This window comes from Aulonocara stuartgranti (genome assembly GCF_965226115.1).
Source record: "Aulonocara stuartgranti genome assembly, chromosome: 9".
Classification (NCBI taxonomy): domain Eukaryota; kingdom Metazoa; phylum Chordata; class Actinopteri; order Cichliformes; family Cichlidae; genus Aulonocara; species Aulonocara stuartgranti.
In genome coordinates this window covers 23,151,133-23,172,256 of record NC_138960.1, presented here as the reverse complement: position 1 = coordinate 23,172,256, position 21,124 = coordinate 23,151,133, and the positions used below count along the sequence as shown (strand labels likewise).

The 21,124-nt window shown below is 40.3% G+C and overlaps 1 protein-coding gene across 1 annotated transcript in view; it reads left to right on the top strand.

Moving 5' to 3' along the window:
* The first annotated feature begins 1,353 nt into the window (after nt 1-1,353).
* The window catches only part of ube3c (ubiquitin protein ligase E3C), a 30,046-nt gene continuing 10,275 nt past the window's right edge, over nt 1,354-21,124 (top strand). Inside the window, exons 1-18 of the mRNA XM_082546056.1 lie at nt 1,354-1,508; nt 2,065-2,179; nt 2,310-2,363; nt 2,848-2,922; nt 3,387-3,533; nt 3,662-3,777; nt 3,886-4,043; nt 4,593-4,746; nt 5,612-5,832; nt 5,982-6,133; nt 9,315-9,502; nt 12,279-12,365; nt 13,801-13,958; nt 14,220-14,446; nt 17,259-17,363; nt 17,847-17,934; nt 19,638-19,735; nt 20,164-20,296. Coding sequence (XP_082402182.1) covers nt 2,114-2,179; nt 2,310-2,363; nt 2,848-2,922; nt 3,387-3,533; nt 3,662-3,777; nt 3,886-4,043; nt 4,593-4,746; nt 5,612-5,832; nt 5,982-6,133; nt 9,315-9,502; nt 12,279-12,365; nt 13,801-13,958; nt 14,220-14,446; nt 17,259-17,363; nt 17,847-17,934; nt 19,638-19,735; nt 20,164-20,296 — 2,227 coding nt within the window. The 5' untranslated portion in view covers nt 1,354-1,508; nt 2,065-2,113. The remainder of the gene's footprint in view (nt 1,509-2,064; nt 2,180-2,309; nt 2,364-2,847; nt 2,923-3,386; nt 3,534-3,661; nt 3,778-3,885; nt 4,044-4,592; nt 4,747-5,611; nt 5,833-5,981; nt 6,134-9,314; nt 9,503-12,278; nt 12,366-13,800; nt 13,959-14,219; nt 14,447-17,258; nt 17,364-17,846; nt 17,935-19,637; nt 19,736-20,163; nt 20,297-21,124) is intronic.

The window sequence follows — 21,124 nt, the reverse complement described above, 5'->3', positions numbered from 1 at the left end:
GAATAACACATGGAAAGCAAGTCCACAGCTTTAAAACACTGTCAAAAAAAAATCCAAGGACCATGACAGCCTCACTGTTAGTACTGTGTCAGGGTATACCACACCTTTCACCCAGCGACAGCTGGGATAGACTCCAACACCTCTTGAATGAGATAAGTGGATGATTTATGTAGTTCAGAGCAGGTATTACAATATAAACACAACACCTGATGAAATCAGTTGACTCACAGACATCCCAGATATAAATAAACATGTGCATCAATGCCTCATCAGGCTGGTTTTGTTAACAGATATGACCAAACTCACAAAGACTAACACTCAGGATATTTCCTCTTTGATCTTTTTGCCCTCAGGGTTCCTCAGGCTTCAGTGACCTGCTTCATGAAGCTAGTCTGAAGTCAGTTAATTCACTCCTTAAATTTTTTTCTTCACTTTTTAAAATTAACTTTTTTCAGCTATTATTCTATTGCACGTGATATCATTTACCATATAGTTGTCTGCTTTCAGTTGTTTTGGTTGCCATTAGAGGTCACCCCAACATCTCACCCCATCCCTAGTATCTTTCGTCACACTGACCCTCTGCATGCCTTCCTCTTTTCCTCCTACCTGGCAACTCAAAATTCAGCATCTTTTATCCAGTATCTCTTGTCCACATATCCCGTCTCTTCTCTGCACATGTCCAAACCATCTTGGCCTCTCCTCTCTTTGTGTCCAAACTGCTCAACCTGAGCTGTCCCTTCAACATATTAATTTCTAATCCTGTCCATCCTTGTCACTCCCAAGGTAAATCTAGTATTTTCAGTTCTAAACAGCTGCAGCTCAGTGTCTTGTGTTTTCATCAGTGCAACTATCTCCAAACATTAAACCCCAGGAGGTCTCATGTTCCCTTTAACTCTTGGTGCTATCATTCTGTCACAAATCACCTCTGACACTCATCTCCACCTGCCACACTGCCTTTCACTCTGCCCAATGCTTTAAAAAAATTCAGTGTTGTCCAATCATATTTTTTTTTCTAATAATCTGTATTTGTTTTGGCCCTTACCTTAGTCTAAGTTTTATTGTTTATTTTAATTACCTAAAATGGTTAGCTTTAGTTAACTTTAATGACCTTGGTTCATGTTTCCCTTACTTTAGAGGACACTAACCATAATCTAAACATCTATCCCAGACTCATCAGGTTAAAAGTTAATGGTGTTTTTTTCGTGTTTTTTCCCTAAAAAATACACGAAGGTCCTCGCAAAATGACAAATTCAACCCAAACACACACTCATGCTGTAGCCCGAGAACCTTCTCAATGGCTCTAGTAGAAGGGCGGGTCTTAGAGACGGTATTGACAGACATTCTGTCCAATCAGCTGCCTCGCTTTGCAGGAAGCGGATGCAGGCTGCTCTCCGGTGTTGTGTTGATTTCTAGAGAGAGCAGGAAAAGAAGACTTGACGTTTGGAGAAACGTAAACATCCTTCTCAGTGTTGTAGTGTCTGTCTCACTTCTTAGCTCAAAAGTCGAAGGTAAACGATTCATACATTGCTGCTTATTTTTCTCAGATGTGTGTCCTTCAAAAGAAATGATGTCAAAAGGACATGCGGGTAGGGTAGGAAGACACCCCCCCGGAAAGTTAGCCTGCCTCAGCGTTTAGCTGCCCAGCTAGTTAGCTGCATTGCTAACGTCAGCAAAATCATGCTGCTTGCACATACGTTGTCCTTGCTACGAAATGTCACGAATAAATGAGCTTTAATATGGTGTCTCATTGTTGGGGTCGTTTAGAGGAAGCAGGCTTGTTAAAGCCCCTAGCAGCTGCTGAGTCATTAGCTAACCGGCTAAGTTAACCGGTTAGCTAACTATTGTTGCATTCAAACTGAAGGTCTGGCTGAACTTGACCTCCTGTGATGTTGTTCAACTGTTGTCCGCTTTGACTGTTCATAATCGTTTAAATTTGCTACTAAAAATATGGCCTGCAACCGTAGCTTTATAGTGTCGTGGTCGGAGAAACTGTTAGCCGAAGTTAATTGTTTATAAGTTGGCAGTCAAGTCATCACGACTGGTCTGTTTCATTTTCTCTTTCAGAAATTAGAGTAAGCCTTCGAGTCAGTCAGTCCATGGAAAAAATCTAACGATGTTCAGCTTTGAGGGAGATTTCAAGACAAGACCCAAGGTGTCCCTTGGAGGAGCGAGTAAAAAGGTAAGTGGCATCTCAAAACTGGGAATACATCTGCTGCCATTAACAAACCACACATAGCTCTATGCTTAACAGATGTGGTTAAAACGTGTTGTTGTGTTGCATTTTTATAATAATCTTTGTTGCTTTTCAGGAGGAGAAGGCATCACTGTTGCACCGCACTCAAGAAGAGAGACGGAAAAGAGAAGTAATGTCTCTTCTGAAGTCTTTTGTTTGTGCCCTTTAAAATTTTGCAGCTCATACTATTTGCAATTTTGAAAAGTCAGTTCTTTCATTGTTTCACCCAGCTTGGTCTTGCAAAGAAACATGAAATATTAATGAAAAAGGAGTATATTTGTTTGCGTTCATAAATATAAACGTCACATTTCTTTGTGACAGTCAGCATGACGTTGAAACTAGTGTAGTGCTGCAAAGCTTTTTTCTCCTTGATTTCTTTTTCTGTATATCACACTTACATGCTTCAGATTAATATTAAACAAAGGCCCAAGAAAATACAGAATGCAGTTTTTTTTAAAGTAGTTATTTCATTTATTAAGGGAAGAAAGTTATCCAAATCTGTCCATATAGTATATCAAAAAGCAATTGCCCCCTAAACTTAATAACTGGTTGTGCTACCATTGGCAGCAAGTAGCACAATCAAGCATTTGTAAATTTTGCTTTCATTTGCTCAGGATGAAAGAAGACGACTGAAGAACGCCATTATCATTCAGTCCTATGTACGCGGTTACCAAGACTTGAAAAAACAGGTATGTCTGCAAGCACATTTCATACATTACATAATTCTAGTGACATTGCATGCGATGACATGTGAAACCCTCTAACATACAGCTGGCTAATGAATGACACTGCCTATTTGATGGTGTGGGAAATAGCAAGTTTTTTCGCAACCTTAACTTCGTCCTTGTGATGAGTGTTTTTGGCTTCAAAGATCAGAAATAAACATGTGGCTTTAGGCAAAATTGTGAACTTCTGCATCTCATCAGGAAGTCGGTTGGTCCACAGACAGTTACAGCAATGATATTGTGTTACCTTACTTAAAAGAAGTTGATGCTGCATCTTGTTGTTTCTGTTAAAATGCAAATGTGGTGATCACATTTTCTTTCTTGTTTTGGGAACCGTATTGATTTGTGGTAGCAGCATTTCTGTTTTTGTACCAAGTCTGCTCAAACAGAGTGTTTACAGTGTGTGACCTGTGACTTTCTTTCTCCAGTATGCCATACAGCGGGCAAAGTTTGACGAGCGTGTCAGCCAGACGCAGTCGGGAGGAGCTCAACACGCCCTGGATGGCGTTGGTCTCTGCCTCTTATCAAGACAATTAATATTTTTCTACAGACAGAGTGTGGATGCCCATAGATTGGTGAGAAGACAAAAAAACCCCCGAGCCTTAGGCCCTTTGGTTGTATCAATAGATTTAATAGATGCTAATATATTAAAAAGTTGTGTTTGCCAAAGACCAAAACTGTGTCTACCTGTGTGTTGATAAAGATATGGCTGTGCCAGAACCTGGTGAAGCACAACGGCCAGTTTGTGAAGCTGTTGGTTGGCCCACAGAAGAAGACATGCGTGTTTCAGATCAAGAGGATCTTAGGCTTCTGCTGCAGGTATTGGAAATAAATAATTTTCTTACAGATGCATAAATGCAAAAGCTGATGGGATATCTGTAACAGAAGTTGCCATTATCACTCTTGTCGCTCTCTCCTGTCTTTTAGACTCTTGCAGAGCTGCACGGATGACAGTTTAAATGTTGCAGTTCCCATGCGAATGCTAGAAATCTTTTCTACAGAGAGAACCTATCTTCCCGTTATTCCAGATGCTAATAATGTAGCTTCATTACTCGAGCAGATTTTGCACTACATGGTACAGAAAGGTAAGCTCACTGGCTTAACTTTTATCTCTGTTGTGAGTCTGCGGTCAGGATTTTTTTTTTCTTCTTTTTATAGAAAGAAAAGAAATGTCAGTGACACACAGATTCCTGCAGCATAGGTGCAAATAAACCTGTTGAGACCAAATTATTAAACAATAAGGGGTGTGCAGAGATCTTGAATGTGTGTCAATATAATTTTGTCAGTGTTTTTTATCAGTACAGGGCAGTTCATGTTGTGACTGGTACAGGATTACATTCAAGTCAAGTGTATTTCAAGTACTGACGATTTCCCAGAAGCATGAGTCATTTCAAAAGCACGGTTTAAAGTTAGTCATTGTTGTCTGCACGAAACATTTTTTAGCATTACATCTGAAAAAAATCCTACTTTTTAGCCTGAATGTTAGGTTTAAGGGACTCATTTTTACAACATTTCAGTTACTGCAAACAGGAAGATTTCTTTTTTTAATATGTTTATATTAAATACGTAATTACATTAGCGTTTTCTCAGATAATTATTTTGAGTGTTAATTCTTCTCTCTGTCCTCTCATCAGGATACTACAGGTCGCTGTATATTCTTGTGAATCACAGGCTCCCTTCCAGTCTGGAGTACAGCGACGCTCCCACTATCCCCCTGGCAAGCACACTGTTGGAGCACATCCTCAAACCTCTGCACTTTACCTACTCCTCCTGCACAACAGGCGCAAGGTACAGTGAGCAAAGCAGGAGAACAGGAACATTTGCACAGGATGCGACAAGAAAGACGCCCCTAAAAGATTACCTGCTAGTATTTGTCGTACAATGATGATTGTCTGAAGGACAGTTTTAGAGAAATTAGTGCATGCATCTCCAAAAAAAGAAGACAGCGCTGCTATTTTCACTTTTTGGGAAAGTAAGCTAAAACAATAAGCAGTGGCATTCAAAAAACTTAGTTTGCCCTGTATTGTTTAACTATTTACTGAAGGAATTGTCTCAAAAGTTACACAATTCTGCAGAACGCCCGGCACATACAGTAAACAGTGGAGACGATAGCGGCATAATAGCAGGAACAGAAGGTGTTTGTCTCTGTTGAATTCTTTTAAAATCATCCATTAAGCCAATCAGACAAACTACACCAGTTTTTGTCCCTCTTGTCAATAGTGAAGCAGTAATTGCTTCACAGACCAATTTACAACAAGCCATAAAAGTTTCCCAGACTTGCTTGCTCGCTGGAGTGCAGAATACCAGCCTGTTTGTCTCTTGGTTTGAGACATTCTTAATAACAAACGACGAGAGGACTTCTTTTCTTCTTTGAAGAAAAGCAAGACGGGAGTGAGAGGAACTTGTGTACATACTGGCTCTAACAGCTAATTATCTGACTTGGCTCGCCAGATGTGTGTGACCAGGCTACACAAAGCAGCACTGTTTGGAGAGACAATATTGGAGAAGTCACACAGTAGAAAGAGCAGGGAGATGTTAAATCAACCCATACTTTAGTGAATTTATCGATGAGCAAACAGTATTTTGATATTATTTTTATTTTGTTAGGATTTCACACAGTGTACTAATATCTGCTTTGTCTGTCATGTTACAGGCAGTTTGTATTTGCGGCTTTTACCGAGGAGTTCATCTCTGCTCCGTTTACTGAGCAGATCTTTCACTTCTTTATCCCGGCACTATCAGACTTCCGTCACTCATTCCCTTTCGAGGCTTTCCTGAGCTCCCTTAAGGCCACGATCGACTCCTCTTCAGCAGCACAGAGCCAAGCACCATGGCTGTTTTATTTTGTCCTCTCTGCAGGGGAGAACCGCCTAGGTCAGTGGGAGTTTAGAGCTGAACACACAGGCTCATGCTTGTGCTGTACTTGTTTCTCCTGTACATTCCTCTGTGTGGTAATGAGACTGATTTATAGAGTGGGAGATGGGTTAATGTGCGCGGTAATGATGAATGATGCGCGTTGGCAGGCTCACTATCAGAGGAGGGTCTCCTGTTGTACCTCCGGGCCCTGCAGACGCTGCTGCCGCTGCTGCCAGTGTCAGAAAGCAGCACCAGGCCAGAAGTGAGCAGCGACTCGGAGGATGACGATAACGCTGGCATCCAGCCGCTACCCATGCAGGTAAAATCCCCGCATATATGTCCAAATATCTCAGCGCACAGCATGCCTCGGTGAGGGATGTCAGTGTTGATAAGGCCCCTCTACACATTTCTAGCATTCACACAATTCAGTTAATTTTTACTTTTATTTCTACATTCAAAACATGTGCAAAGCCCCATTTTTTTAATTTTTTTTTTTTTTTTGTCATGAGTTTTGCTTTGTAGATGTGAAACTGTTCCGCAAGACATTTACCTTTACATAGCATAAACAATATGGCTAACTATAACAAAACAAAAGTTTCTTACAGTCAAAGCAGTTTTGATTTAAGCAAAACTTGAATATCTCAAAAAGGTCATTCTCGTGTCTGTTAACAGTTTTCACTAGAAATGTGACTTAGCCTGTTGGCTGATACCAGCACAAGGTTCATGTTGTACTCAGGTAGGGCTGCTCAATTAATCGAATTTTAATCACGATTACGATCTGGGCTTTCAACGATCATTAAAAATGACTGAGCCGATTATTGGCCCCTCCCTCATTTATCCGCGACACCTTAAAGGCCGGTCCGTGGGGCATAAACCGGTCCGTGGCGCAAAAAAGGGTGGAGACCGCTGATTAAGAGGACCCGAGGGAAGCTCGGAAAGCTAAGCAGAAGTTATTTGGAGAGGAGAGTGACTGCCGCTGGTTGAAAAGAGAGGTAAAAAAAAACTTCAGTGGTGTTGCACACTATTTTATATTATTTTTTAAAGTCATTATTCAATACGTTGTCATCGTTAACCCTTTAAAGCCGGTCAGAGCAGCACGCTCCGTTTTGTGTAACAATTTTTAAATCCCTGTAGAACCTGAACAGTGTAAGCTAGCGCAATAATTTGTTTTGCATATGAAACCGGAGTTGTACTTACATCTGATGCCATCAGCTTGTCCTCGGTCACGGTTTCCTTCCACATAAAGCTTTGCAAAAATTGCATAAAAAGCGCTTGCAGGAACAAAAACATAATATTCCAGAAACACGCTTTGTGATCCGATCAGCTGTTCATAACACTTCCCACAGTGAAACGGAGTCAGCAGTGTTGCCAACTCCTCAGTAAGGAAAATCGCTATTGGTTGTCCTAAAAGTCGCTAGAAGTCGCTAAATGACGTCATCGCCAAATTTGCATAATAGGTCATGCTAATCTAATTGTAACCTATGTTGTTGGAGAGAGAAATAACATCGTGGAAGAGACATAAAGTGAGTAAAAAACGTCCTAAATGCATTTAGAATTTATTTAGAACTACAAATTAAATTTCTTTTAGCAATTATTGTTTTTTTTAATGTCACAATTCCAACCCTGCTCCTTTACCCGGGCTTGGACCGGCAAAAGTGACCCGAAATAGGCGCTCTGGTGGAGTTACTTTGTGTGTGTTTATAAGTAGTTTTAAACCTTGTGATCCACAAAACAGCATAAGAGTAAAAGAAGAACTGACTGCGTCACAGCACCCGCTACTTGTTGAGAGTAAAAGCAATAAGGGCTTTCACGTCTTTTTTTTAGGGGGTCTGAAAACTTGCTAAATATAGCGACAAAGTTGGCAACACTGGAAGTCGCGAACTATCGCATGTGCGCCATTTCCTGCCCGAAACCGGAAGTGACGTCATTTTCGCGGAAATGTAGTTTTTTACTTGTAGGCCTTAATTGCCTATACTGGTGTTTTTATAAGTCATGTTTGACTCTATACTTTTCTGAATAGTTTCTGTGATGCTTAGAACTCGAATTGTACTGCTGGAAATGGTTTATTTTGATGCACCTGCTGTTTTCTTTGCAAATTTGCATCATAGGATTGTTTTTTCGTTTTTCCTGCAGTATATAAAAATTGGTGTATCTCCAAAATAAAACTATGAAGACACTCAAAATAAATTTCCTGTTGTTGTAAAGTATTTTTTGCAACTTTTTTTGTATTTCAAGTTTTGAGGGATAAACCTCTTAAATTTCTCCAAGTAGAAATATATGTAAAAAAAAAAACCAAAAACGATTTTCTATTTTTTTGTAGTTTATTGTACTTTTTTGCAATTAATGTAATTACTATGGACTTAATGCATACATATTATTACAATATGGGCTATAACAGTTGTATTGATGTATAGCAACTTGAAATGCTCCCACAAATGGCACTACAACATGTAAAAAAAAAAAAAAAATAATAATAATATAAGCTCTGGCGGACTTGGTTCTATAGTAGGTCGTAAGGGTTAAATAAATATCGTCAAATAATCGAGATCTCAATTTCAGTGAAAATAATCGTGATTATCATTTTTGCCATAATCGAGCAGCCCTATACTCAGGTAATGTCAGCCTCTCTAATGTAAGCTGTGTGGCAGCGATGGAGAAGCCACACTTTTCATTGTGTGAACAACTGGGAGTTTGTTTCCCAAACTCAGGAATAAAAGGAATTAACAGACTATTCCTTATGTGCTTATGATGCTGAATGAGTTTAAAGTGATAAGTTAACATAAAGGATGACAATCAGCTGAATAACTGAAGGTAAAATGGCATTAAATCACAACATTTGCCAAATTATTTCTTATTAGCTTTGCTATGGCGGTTGTGGTTGGTTTAGTTTGTTTCTGTGTTTTTGTGTTTGAAGCAGGATTACTCATTACTTATCGATGGATTTAGAGTAAATATTTACCACCAGTTGGTGGTTGGCCCACTGTAAACATGATTAACTTACGAAACTGAATAAATGAATATTTGGAAGGATTCTGCACCGCTGTGGCTTAAAACATTTTGCCTCAGACCTTCAAAAATGCGTACATTCAGACACCTCGTCTAGCGATAATAAAGCGATAATATACGATACAATATATTTTATTGTCCTAGTTGGGAAATTCGTTGTGCACTCTTGTGTGGTCACAGAAGATGCTTTCACCAAGAGCCAATAAACATTTCTTTAAAAGAGAAGTAAATAGATAACTGTTATCACAAGCACAAACCAGGCAGATTAGTAGCAACAAACACTCCACAATACTCTCATATGACACCGACAAGTTTAAAAACTGATATTTAAACGCTTGGTTTTATTAACAGTAACCTAAAAATTGCAGATTGCATCTCGAAAATAAACTATAAAAAACTAAAATAACATTTTTATTTTTTTTTACCCTCGTACACATACTTCTCAATCACATAATCACAGTCCTTTAAATAACACTCATCTCTTTCTTCACTAGGATGACAGCCGGATTTCAGTTCAGCTGATAACAGAAGAGTGTGTCCACAAACTGGACACCAAACATCAGACTAACGCCCTGCTCAACCTGGTGTGGAGGGATTCAGCCAGCGAGGAGGTCTTCACCATGATGGCGTCCATCTGTCACACGCTGATGGTGCAGCATCGTCTCATGGTGCCAAAAGTCAGGTACAAAGACGCACATTTTTGGGGGGTCTTTCATTCTTCCTGTGTCATGTAATGAAGTTAATGTAAGTAGCCTTACGCCAGGAGGCGTGTCTGAATCAAAAACACAACCTCAAAGTAAATGTAAAAGCTTTTCGTTTTTTAAATGGCATATCATAACACTTTGCACATCTCGACGGGATCAGCCTTGCATCCCAGGAGCCACCTGATTGAGAGGAAAACTGTGTGTTTATGTGTTTCCGCGCTGTAAGCAGTAATGTAAGTAACGATAAAACCAGGCAGGCAGGCAGTTATCAGTGGTCCGCACCCGCTGGCATTTACAACCGGCAGAGGAAGCCGGGATGTCAGGGAGGCTGTCAGTTCTGGATGAGGGCAATTACCCCTTTTCAGGTTGATTGCATTAGGGCCAGGATGTCAGAGGTAGCGTGGGGGTCTAGATGGTGCATTGACTGACAGGAGGTGATCAGGCTGAGCTTCATGGACGGGCAACCAGCTCTAGTTAATTATTATTGAAGCCAGTTGCTGTCAGTTCATTTATATGTGAGGATGCATTTCGGGATCACATTAGCAGCTCTGCTTTACTAGACAGATATTTTGCTATTATTTGAATCCATAACATTCCCCAAATCCTTTCAAGTAATTATATAAACTGGGCATGTGCAGCTGGACTCTAGTGGTCAGCTAGTAATTTTGCATTGTTGTTTACAAGCGGTTGACAAGAATTTAGAAGAATTTCAGCCCTTATTTTTAAATTTATTTATTAATTTTTACAGCTTCCTCTTTCTCTCGGCTTTTACCATAAATCCTGTCCTTCCTCTTCCATCATTATTGGATATCTGTACAAAATAATTAGCTCACTGAGAAAGATTAATCACTGCAGGAGTGGATGGGATAGCTTTACAAGAGGCTAAGGGGAGCAAATTGCATTCTGGTCTTGATTTACGAGTCTTAAAGCAAAAAAAAGAAAGGAAAAAAAAAAAAGAAGCCGGCCAGTCGTGCAGCCAGCCCAGCACACTGCCTTTTTAATAAATATGTAAAATGTCTCATTAAACTGCACTCCACACTTTTTTCTATAGGGTAACTTTAAAAGCAGGACAATCAACTGGGACCAAAATAGATTTTTGATTGATTTGCTAATTATACTTAGCTCAGGTTTGTTCTGGAGACCACGCAGTAATTCACTTTAACTGTTAGGGTTGGATATTTGGTGTAATTTCACTTTGATTGTTTGGTTTCTTCCAGTGTAGCACTCTGCTGCTAACAGGGTCACTCTGATTAAGTGACCTCCATTTACTTTTGAACCGTTACCGCGATCTTTGTGGTGGTGTGATTAAAAAAAAAGAAAATGCTGTTGGTTCATGCGGACACAGAAGCCAGCAAAACAAATTTGTCTGTAGGCTGAGGCGCGTTCAAGGCTCACGGTATCAGATCTGACCTGAGCATGGCTGATGTTTCGGGGGTTTGTTGTTTGTTTGTTTTTTCTGCTGAACTGAGATTCTTTCATTAGTGCAAAATGAAATGATCCAGACATTATTCATCAACCTGCTTTTTACACACACACTCACACATATGTACACACAACCCCTTCTGATGTCTTGACTTTGTTTATTAGTGGTTCATTCCATGATTGAAATGGGGGTTTGGGTTCTCTCAGGCTGTAAATCAGCATGTCAGCTGGCATTTAGTGTTTTGTTTCCCATTTCAATCAAACACCCACATCACTTGTTATGGGCCCACAGCACTGCTCCTTGCTTCCCTCCAGTGTCTTGTTGCACTGACAGATGGCCTGTGATCAACACAAACCACTTTTCAAGCCATATTGAGGTTTGTCTGCTCCTAATGTTAATCTCCATTTTGGCAGATTGGATGGTGGAATGGGAATTTGAACATTGATACTGAGATGAGACTATCTAGCAGACATGGAATTGCCCCTTTCCCACTCAACCAACTTTTATGTTTTTCCTCTGCTGACCTTTATTCCTCTGTGTTACTGTGAACACATGATGCTGCCCTGTTAACGGCAATCATCCTCATACAGTAGGTGTCAGTAGACAGAGGCCTATTATATGCAGGGCTACTTCATGTTGCTTTTCAGCTTACTTACCACATTATTGTCACCTGTTCTTATCCTCCGTGTGAAAAGCCATGCAATTTAGGAGCATACACAAAAAAAACACACACTTGAACAAAGAGCGCCTTCACACCTTGGTGCCACAGCCCGTTGAGTGCAGAGAGACTAAAGCAAAGTATGTGGGCCTTCCTCTGCGTTATCATGTAATTCACTGTGAGTGTGGAAGCATGCCAGTACTGCAGGGTCACAGCGAGGACCAGGTTTCCCCTCCTCCTACGTCCTGCATTGTCTTGTCGCCCCGTCCCCTGGTCATTAAGTTAAATGGGGCTCCAGCAGGAAGCCAGAGGGCTGTTTATGGGCACCCTCACCACCAACTAGTTTACTAATGGAAGGTGCCTCACCTAAATAAAGCTTAATGGCTAATTTAATCTCCTTTTGCCCCTCGCAAGGTATGAAAGGACAGAAAGAAAAAATACTAAGAAAATTGTGTGAGGGAAATATTGGTTAACAGTGTCTTTTTCTGGGTGTTCCCTGATTAACGGGACAAAGTTGACAATCTCAGCAGGGTAAACAGGTTGGCCAAGGGTAAATGTATTGTTCTTCACACTGATTGTGCCATTTGATTGAAATATCTCACTCAAGTCTTTTCAGTTCCATTTAATATACTTAAATATTTCTGTTTTATGTGCTTGTCTTTGTTCTCTGCAGACTTCTGTACAGCTTGGCTTTCAATGCACGCTTCCTGAGACATCTCTGGCACCTCATCACCTCCATGACAACCAAGATGATCACTGGGTGAGCTACTCTAACATTGACTATACGATTTTTATCTTTTGAAGCATTGTTATAGATATGCAGTGAATCCAGAAAGTATTCACAGTGCTTCATTTGTTGCACAGTTTGTCATGTTACAGTTTTACTCCAAGATGGATTCAGATACATTCAGATAGATCTGGAACATTTCTGCAGCATTGAAGGTCCCAATGAGAACAATGGCCTCCATCGTCTGTAGATGGAAAAAGTCCACTAGGACTCTCAATAGAGTTGGTAACCCGGCCAATCTGAGAGATTATAGTAGAAGGGATTTAGATAAAGACGTGACCAAGAACTGCGATGGTCACTCCGGCAGAGCATCAGCATTGCTCTTTTGGAAAGAGGAGAATTTCATTGTCCTTCCAGAAGGACAGCCACTTCTCCCACACTCCACCAATCAGGCCTGTGTGATAGAGTGGCCAAACAGAAACCACTCCTCAATGAAAAGGCAGCTGAAGGAATCTCAGACCATGAAAACTAAATTCTCTGGTCTGATGAAACAAAGATTGAACTCTTTGGCCTGAATGCCCAGTGTCATATCTGGAGGAAACCAGATATTCCTCATCAGCTGTACAAGACCATCCCTACAGTGAAGCATGGTGGTGACAGCATCATGCTGTGTGGATGATTTTTCAGTAGCATAAATGAGAAGACTAGTCAGGGTCGATAGAAAGATGAATGCGGCAATGTACGGTGACATCTTTGATGATGGCCTGCACTGAAGTGCTCTGGATCTCGAACTAGGACAACGACCCTAAGCACACAACCAAGATAACAAATATATGTAAATATTATTATGGGGTATTTTGTGTAGAATTTTGAGGTGAGAAATTAATTTAATCCATTTTGCAGTATGAGTGTAATTTGATAAAGTGTGGAACAAGCGCTGTGAATACTTTCCAGACGCACCACGTTTGTATCGTAGATGGTATAGAAGATGGGCATTTGGATGAAAGGGGAACACACAAACATCCATACAGTAAGAGATGAAAAAATACCAGAATATCACCCACCAAAACCTCAAAGAAGCAGACTTTTTGGACAGTCTTTACCACACTACAAGCCATAAGATTAGTCCGATATTAAAAATGCTCCAGAACAGGCAAACAGCACACGCACAGTAAAGATGTCCAGTTTAATGACTTGAACTAGTGGATGAGGCCTAGCAGACACCAACCGGCTCCACCTGCCATTCAGTGTGATTCAGTTAACCAGAAGCAATCTGTAAATATGTTTTTTAATGCTGTAAAGTTGAGCTTTTAACATGGGACTTTTGCAGTAGGCCTCAGTTGGCCAGTAGACAAACTGCAGGTTTTTAAGCTCCCATTAGCTTGTATCCATGTGCAGTATATTTCTGCCTGCTCACACAACCTTATACTTATTTTTTCAAATGTTTATGTGTCTGTGTTTCCTTTAGGTCTATGGTGCCACTCTTACAGCTGATCTCCCGAGGGTCTCCCATGTCCTTTGAGGACTCCAACCGCATCATTCCTGTCTTCTATCTCTTCAGCTCTCTCTTCAGCCACTCTCTTATCTCCGTGCATGACAGCGAGTTTTTTGGACATGCAATGGAAGGTAATAGACATAAACATCTGTTTAACTTGATATAATGGCGTATCTATGGTTCTCTGGTAGTCCTCTAGGTGCCCTGTTTTATATCTACGTTACATATTTTATTTGACAAATATTTTGTACAGAGGTCGTTGGACAGGCGAATGTACGACAGATTGGGATACATATCCATCCCATATCGCTCATTTCCCGCTTTGTCCTTTGTTTTTAGCAGTCACAGGTGGTGCAGATCGATATCTGTAAATGTATTTTCCCTCTCAACAGGTCAGACGCAGTCCTCCATGATGCCCTTCACGCTGTTAGAGCTTGTGACTTTGTCTCGCTGTCTGAGAGATGCATGTCTGGGTATCATCAAGCTGGCCTACCCTAAGACCAAAGCAGAGCACAGAGAGGAGTACATGGCTGCCTTCCGTAGTGTGGGGGTGAAGACGAACACCGAGGTTCAGCAGCATATCCAGGCCGAACAGAAGCGCTGGGTGCAACTCTTCAAGGTAAGATGTGTAGTCCTATATATATATTATAGCATTTTTGTTTGTCTGTTTTGTATTTCTCATTATGTCCAGGTAAAATTATTATCTTCTTCATTTTCAGAGCATAAAAACGTATGACATTGAGGGTTTTGCCAAACACAAAGTGCACATTCAAAAAAAAGCTAAGAGTTAAATTGATGGAAAACAAAAGTGTATCAAGTAATGGGAAAAAATATCAGAGTTTCTAAAAAGCAGAACTTTCAAACTTTGCAGTTCCTACAGTTCTCTAAGTGCATCATGGGAAATAAAGTCAGAAACCTGCTTTCTCACTGTGTGGCAAAGCCAGTAATTTGAAAACTGAAGTTTTGAGCAGTAAAATGTCAGAAAAAGCCCCACAGTCTCATTGTTGCGAAAATATTTTTCCTTTAACCTGCTTACACGTGTGTTTAACCCTAAAACATGAGGCAGGAAGTGAGCGCACAATGTATCTCAGTAGATATACCAGCGAGAGAAATTTAGCTAGTGTTTTAAGATGAAGTTTTTCTTTATATTGAGTAGAAAATTTTAAATTTAGCATAAAATTGGAAACTTTTGAATCTTTTCTGGCCTCAGGTGTGGGCATATTTTCTGTCATCGATAAGAAAAATCCAGAGCAGTCATGTGCAAGTAGGAGTTAAGATCACAAAGCACAATAAGGATTCGTGCAGTATCTCAGTAATTAGCTTTCAGTGCACACATGTATTTAGTGAGCATTACATATTCTTCATGAGTCTTTCCTATGATCATGCTAAATCTGTTTTATTGAAGTCTGTTCATCAGCATGTTAACCGTGAAGCATGGCACATTAGCGATGGGCCTAATTGTTGTGTAGTCCCTCTGTGCGTTGAGGCAAGATTGGCCTAATGCTTGTCCATACCAGTGGAAGTTAAGCATGTAAGCATGAACAGGCAAAGATGAGACGGAGCACCAGAGAGGTCATACGCTGATTATTTACCCAGAGGAAATGAGGCAGAAAACATCCTCAACTTAATCCTAGTCTCGATTCCACATCTTCCTTCCACTTCTCCTCTTTGCTTTTCTCCACGAGAAACTGTGTTTAAGCAACTTTGTTCTTGGCCCTTAGACAAAGGATTTAAAAGTGAACGCTTGTGTTCTCTGAAAGGTGGTGAATACGTGAAGCGCATGTCTGGGATTTTCATAAAAGATCAGCTCAAAGGCCTCTTGTCAGCTAAAACGACCCATTAAAGAAGTGGGGAGCAGGGGAAATGCATTTTCCAAATTGAACGTTGGGATTTACAGTCGGTTTAACGCTGCTGACCCCTAACACGCTAATGTTTGGTTCGTGTCATCAGCTGTCCCTCCCCATCTTTTATCACCTCCATTGTCGAGCTATCTATTTAATTGAAAGAAGTTAATTGAATGAAAATGATCAACTAAGCTTGTATTAATATTGCTAATGGAACTTTCTTCTTGGCTATGTTTGGAGAACGATGTCACGCCGGAGTTTGGGAAAGGCCCATTAAGGTTTGCACTTAACCCGATGGGCTAATTAAGGAATGCTTATTCATTCCCAGAGTCAGGGGGTAGGTCTGCTCCAAACCTATCGTCACGTGCCTCTTACAGCTTTTTGCACTTGCCATTATTGCGGGCTCTGGTTGCCTCCCGGTGATTGGCCAAGATTGATTGTTACTCTATGTAAATGACATGCTTTAGAAATGAACATGTCGATTGGAATAATCTAGCTGAGGTACTATACGGAAATTGACTGGCTGCGAGCGTTACATCTTCATGCAAAGACGTGCATGTGATTGTTCAGTAGGTGTCTAACTCGGACTTGCCATAGCAACAGGGGAGCCTCTTATTAACATTTGAGTCATTAGCAGACTGAAAAAGCTCTAAAGCCTTTCCAGACATGGGATATGTAACATTTTAGGCCTCATTAGTTTGCTAAAGTGAGGGCATGCTGTCATTCAGACATAGGTCACTTTGTATGTTCACAGAGATAGACTCGCAACGGTTTCCAAATGTGCAAAAGACTTGTTGCATAAGTGAAATGTAAAGGCACCATTTAGTTAAGTTATTTTCTACTCTGTCTGCTGCAGCGAGAGATAACGGGCCACGCCCCTCTCGCACTGGCTCAGAGAATCACAAATGATGGCACCAGAATCAAAAGTCTGAATTTATTGGAAATTAGCAACTGAGTAGGGATATGTTATTGCTGTTTAGGTTCAAAGAGGAAAAAATGCTGTTGCAACTTTTACTGAAAGAGGCCCCGTTGAAACATGAAACATTCACATGGCGTCAGAATAATTCAGGTTAATGATACAAGTCTCAATCCTTTAAAGCATTATGCATTCGGACAAAGGTTCAGTAATATCAGTGTAACCAAATGGAAATATCATTGCAACCCTTCGCCCTTCTGCTACAGCTCTGTGATCCAGTGCTGCTCGGCCTTTTGCTTCCTCTGTCCGATGGCTGATGTCAGCAGACCTCGCCAGTAATTAACAGGGCTGGACGTTGAGGGATGGCGCAGGTCGTTTTTCTTTTATACTCCCCATAAATGGCGCACTAATGGCTAAATTCTCAAATTGCTTTTTCTTTTTCCTCCAAGAGGAGGCACCTCATCCTACTGAACAGCCTATACGTGAAAGAAAAAAACAGCTGCTCTCCTCTGAAAATAGACTTTAGCCGCGGTTTTTAAGAATTCTTGTAGGGATGCTGATGTCAGACTTAAAGATGTTAATGTGGTATGTGTATGGATGTGTGTGTGTGTGTGTGTGTGTGTGTGTGTGTGTGTGTGTGTGTGTGTCTTTGTGTTTGATTTCCACTTTAGGTCATCACTAACTTGGTGAAGATGGTGAAAGCTCGTGACATCCGCCGACCCTTCTGTCCGGCAGGTCACTGGCTCTCGGAGGAGGTCAACATCCGGGCCGATAAGGTATTTACCTGTCATCACAGCTGTTTGGTTCATTGTTACATTGCGTGTTCTGCATTGGTTTAATTTTAATAGACAGAATTATAAAATGAATTTACCCTCTTAAGGGTAAAATGATCATCACAACACATTTTATCCCTTCTAACAAGGTGAAGACATGTTTAGAGCAAGTGAGAGGAGTTTCATAAACTTCAGCTTATTTTCTTTTCTTTTTTCGTTGCACAGAAGAGCATAATTTCAAGAGGTGGTAACAGAGTCAGCATATTCTACTGTTTGTAGCTGAAAAGTTAATGAAAATTATTCTAAATTAAAAAAAAAAAAATAGTTATGTGTACACCACTGCTGTAAAAGTAAGAAAAACTTTACAAAGACTTCTTATTTTAAAGATGTTTTGGGCTTGTAAAGTCACCTGTAACCCTTATTCTGGCTCGAAGGCACAGGCAGGAGCTTCAGGTTCATCATTATCTTCCTCTCTTTTCTCTCCAGGTCACCCAGCTGTACGTCCCATCTGCAAGACACGTATGGAGAACACGGAGGATGGGCCGCATTGGGCCACTTCAGTCTACACTGGATGGTACTGTAATTTCTGCTGTTAGGTGTTTTTTTTTCCCCTTATAAAAAGATGGGTGTCAAATTGAGCCCCTTTACCTTTTTCTATGTCATCTAATTGACCTTCATATTTATCCTGCTCTGAAATCGCAGAATAGTTGATGTTTATTTGTCATCAACTGGAATGACTAGACTCTTAAGCCTATTATCATCAGCGCTGTTTAATGTACACCACACAGCTACTCCTTTGGCATTTGGCAAAGTTTAGAAGCACATAATGTTTGTGTCAGCTTGATAAGTAGTCCAAGAAATCACAGTAATTGCTGTCCAAAGTCACCTTCTCTGTGTTTGCTTTTCATATATTATGGAATTGTGCATTGATAATGTATCTGATAAGAGAAGTTTGAGTGTAAAATCATGTTTGTGTAAAGGAAGTGTTATTGCTGATAGCCAGTAGATTCTTCCTCAATGAGTGAGATAAAGAGATAGAAGTACATTTCCAGTACCATAATGTTTCATTCACAGGCCTCCCAGGGATGTGAAAAGAAGCTGCAGAAAAGTCATTAACCTTCCCCATTCCTACCAAGATATATTAACCACATTTTCTCTTCATTGACTCAATTAGGCACTCAGGAAAATACACTGACGTCGACACGGGGCTTCATCAGGCTCACTTTGGGTTTCTGTGAAGTACGGTGTGAAAACAAGCTGATAAAAATGTGTGTATGATCTACCCAGTGCCACTCAGAGGCCGTGTGGGATAAATTCAATTAGCGTGAAAGTACCTGATGAAGTCAGCCACATCTGGTCCACGTGTTTGTCTGGCCTTTTCTCATTTCCTTAAATGGACAGCCCCATGGCTGATGAATGAGCAATGTATTGACCACTCAGAGGCCATATTTCTCCTCAAAGATGGAAACCTGATGGGAAAATGCAGATCAGATTGACTAATTGGGCAGAATAATTGAGCTGCAGTGGACACGGAGGAGGGTGAAGAGCGGTTTAGCTATTGTAGCGTTTTTTTTTTCTTCTGTGGGCTAAACAGTCTAAATGCCAAGTTTAATACAAAACAAACAGCAGCCTAATGGATAAAGCCCAGCAGGTGGATGGACAGGTCACAGCTGGGTTAATTAAAAGGCTGTAGGGTGGAAAGGGTATTTAATGGTTGGCCTGTGGACCGATTGAAGTTTTAATCGTAATGCTTAACAGTGAGGAGCGATTATGTTAGATGAGTGTTACAGAGTGATGTTGGAGAGTGTGCTTCCAGCTCAAAAACCACTTGGCTGTTAAATTACAAATATTGTGTATTAATGAACAATTATATTGCACATACTGAGGGTTAAATTCATCGGCGTAACTTTGTGCTGAACATTGGGGGGGTCAAGATCTGTGTCTAAATAAATAAATAAATCCCCAGATGAATAAACATGCAACTATTTTGCTGGTATTTATGCAAGATAATTCATAATTTTATTGGGGGGATTATATTGGTTGGGTCATAACCCCCCTGGGAATTACGCCCCTGGTTAAATCTGAGACTCATGAAGTTACTTTTTTTTTTTTTATAAAAGCACAAAGTATTTAGATCATGAGTTTTTTTTACTGTGATTTGGACAAAAATCACTAAATAACTAGATTGTATAAAAACAAGAAGAAAATGACTGATTCCCTGCATTAAAGCAATCGCTAAAATATCGAACACTGTGGGTTTGTTTTTTGTTTTTTTAGTTGGTTTAGAGCCTCCACAGCTGTCTGTGTCCGAGGAAAGACATCTGGCCATCCTCACCGAGCTCCCATTTGTGGTGCCCTTCGAGGAGCGAGTGAAGGTACTGCACCGCTGCTCCATACTCAGCTGCACCATAAGGCTTTGAGTGTTGTATTATAGTGATTGCCTTTATATAGTATACATATAATGCTATTAAATTTGCTGGTTATTTTGAGAATATTAAAGCTTGCCAGTAAGTATTTAACACTGTGGTAACAACTCGAGTGCAGCGCTTTACGTCTTTGTAGCTACATTCATATTTTTTTATTGATTGGAGGTAAAAGTAGAGAAGCAAAAATCCATTTGTTTCAGTTATCCAGTTACATATTTGGATTTTACCCATCATTGGTTAGCAGCGCTTTGCTTTTAGGAATTGTTCGTGTTTGTATGTTCAAAATCTAAAGCTCAAAATAATTCGCAGGATTAAACATTTTATAACTCCCAGGATTTGTCACTGACCCTGTCACCGGGTTCATGTCTGTCTTGTAGATCTTCCAGAGGTTAATCTTCGCCGACAAGCGAGATGTGCAGGGGGACGGCCCGTTCCCCGACGGCATCAATGTCACCATCAGGCGCAACTACATATATGAGGACGCCTACGACAAACTCTCTCCAGAAAACGGTACTGCATGCGCGTTACAGTTTCAATAAAAGAAAACTGTAATACGTGCATTATTTTGTGGGTAAACAATGTGAAGCGAGTACATCATAGCACATTACACCATAGAAAACGTGCAGCTGCGTCATTCCGAGCACAAGAAATGAGGCGGCATTCTGTAGTAAATGCCGATAATGTTCCCGAAACTCTTGTTATGCTCCATTAAAATCTTAATATCAAGGATCAAGGTTTTGGTTAGCAGCAAAGATGAAGGTTGGCTCTCCTCCTGTGCAGAGTATTGAATTTCAGTAAAGCTGTAATTGTGGTCGCGATTATTATAATGGAGCGCATAAAAGCGGAATCAATTATTTTAAGTCACCTCTTTTGTGTTTGAATTTGAAAGGGTGCTCGAGAGGGAGCAATCTGATTAAAAAGAGTAGTAGGAGACCTGGGCTAAAGACATGATCTATATCATTCATGTGTGTATATACGTTATAGCTGTCTTGATTTATTGCCATACATTAATTATTCTGAAAGATGACCTTTTACAGAATTTGATTATAATATTTTGCAGGTCAAGAAAGTGCTTTAGTGCAAAATATGTTTGTTGGATTAAAACGCACAGCACTTCAGACTTGTGGGAATATATACACCTAATGTCCACTTCATTAGGTACACCTTGCTTGTATTGGGTTGCCTTCAGAAATGCTTTAATTCTTTGTGGCACTGATTCAAAAAGATGCTGGAAACATTCCTCTGAGATTTTGGTCCATGTTGACTTGTTTCTATATCACACAGTGGCTGTAGATTTGTCGGCTTCATATCCACGATACTAAACCCATGCAAATTGTA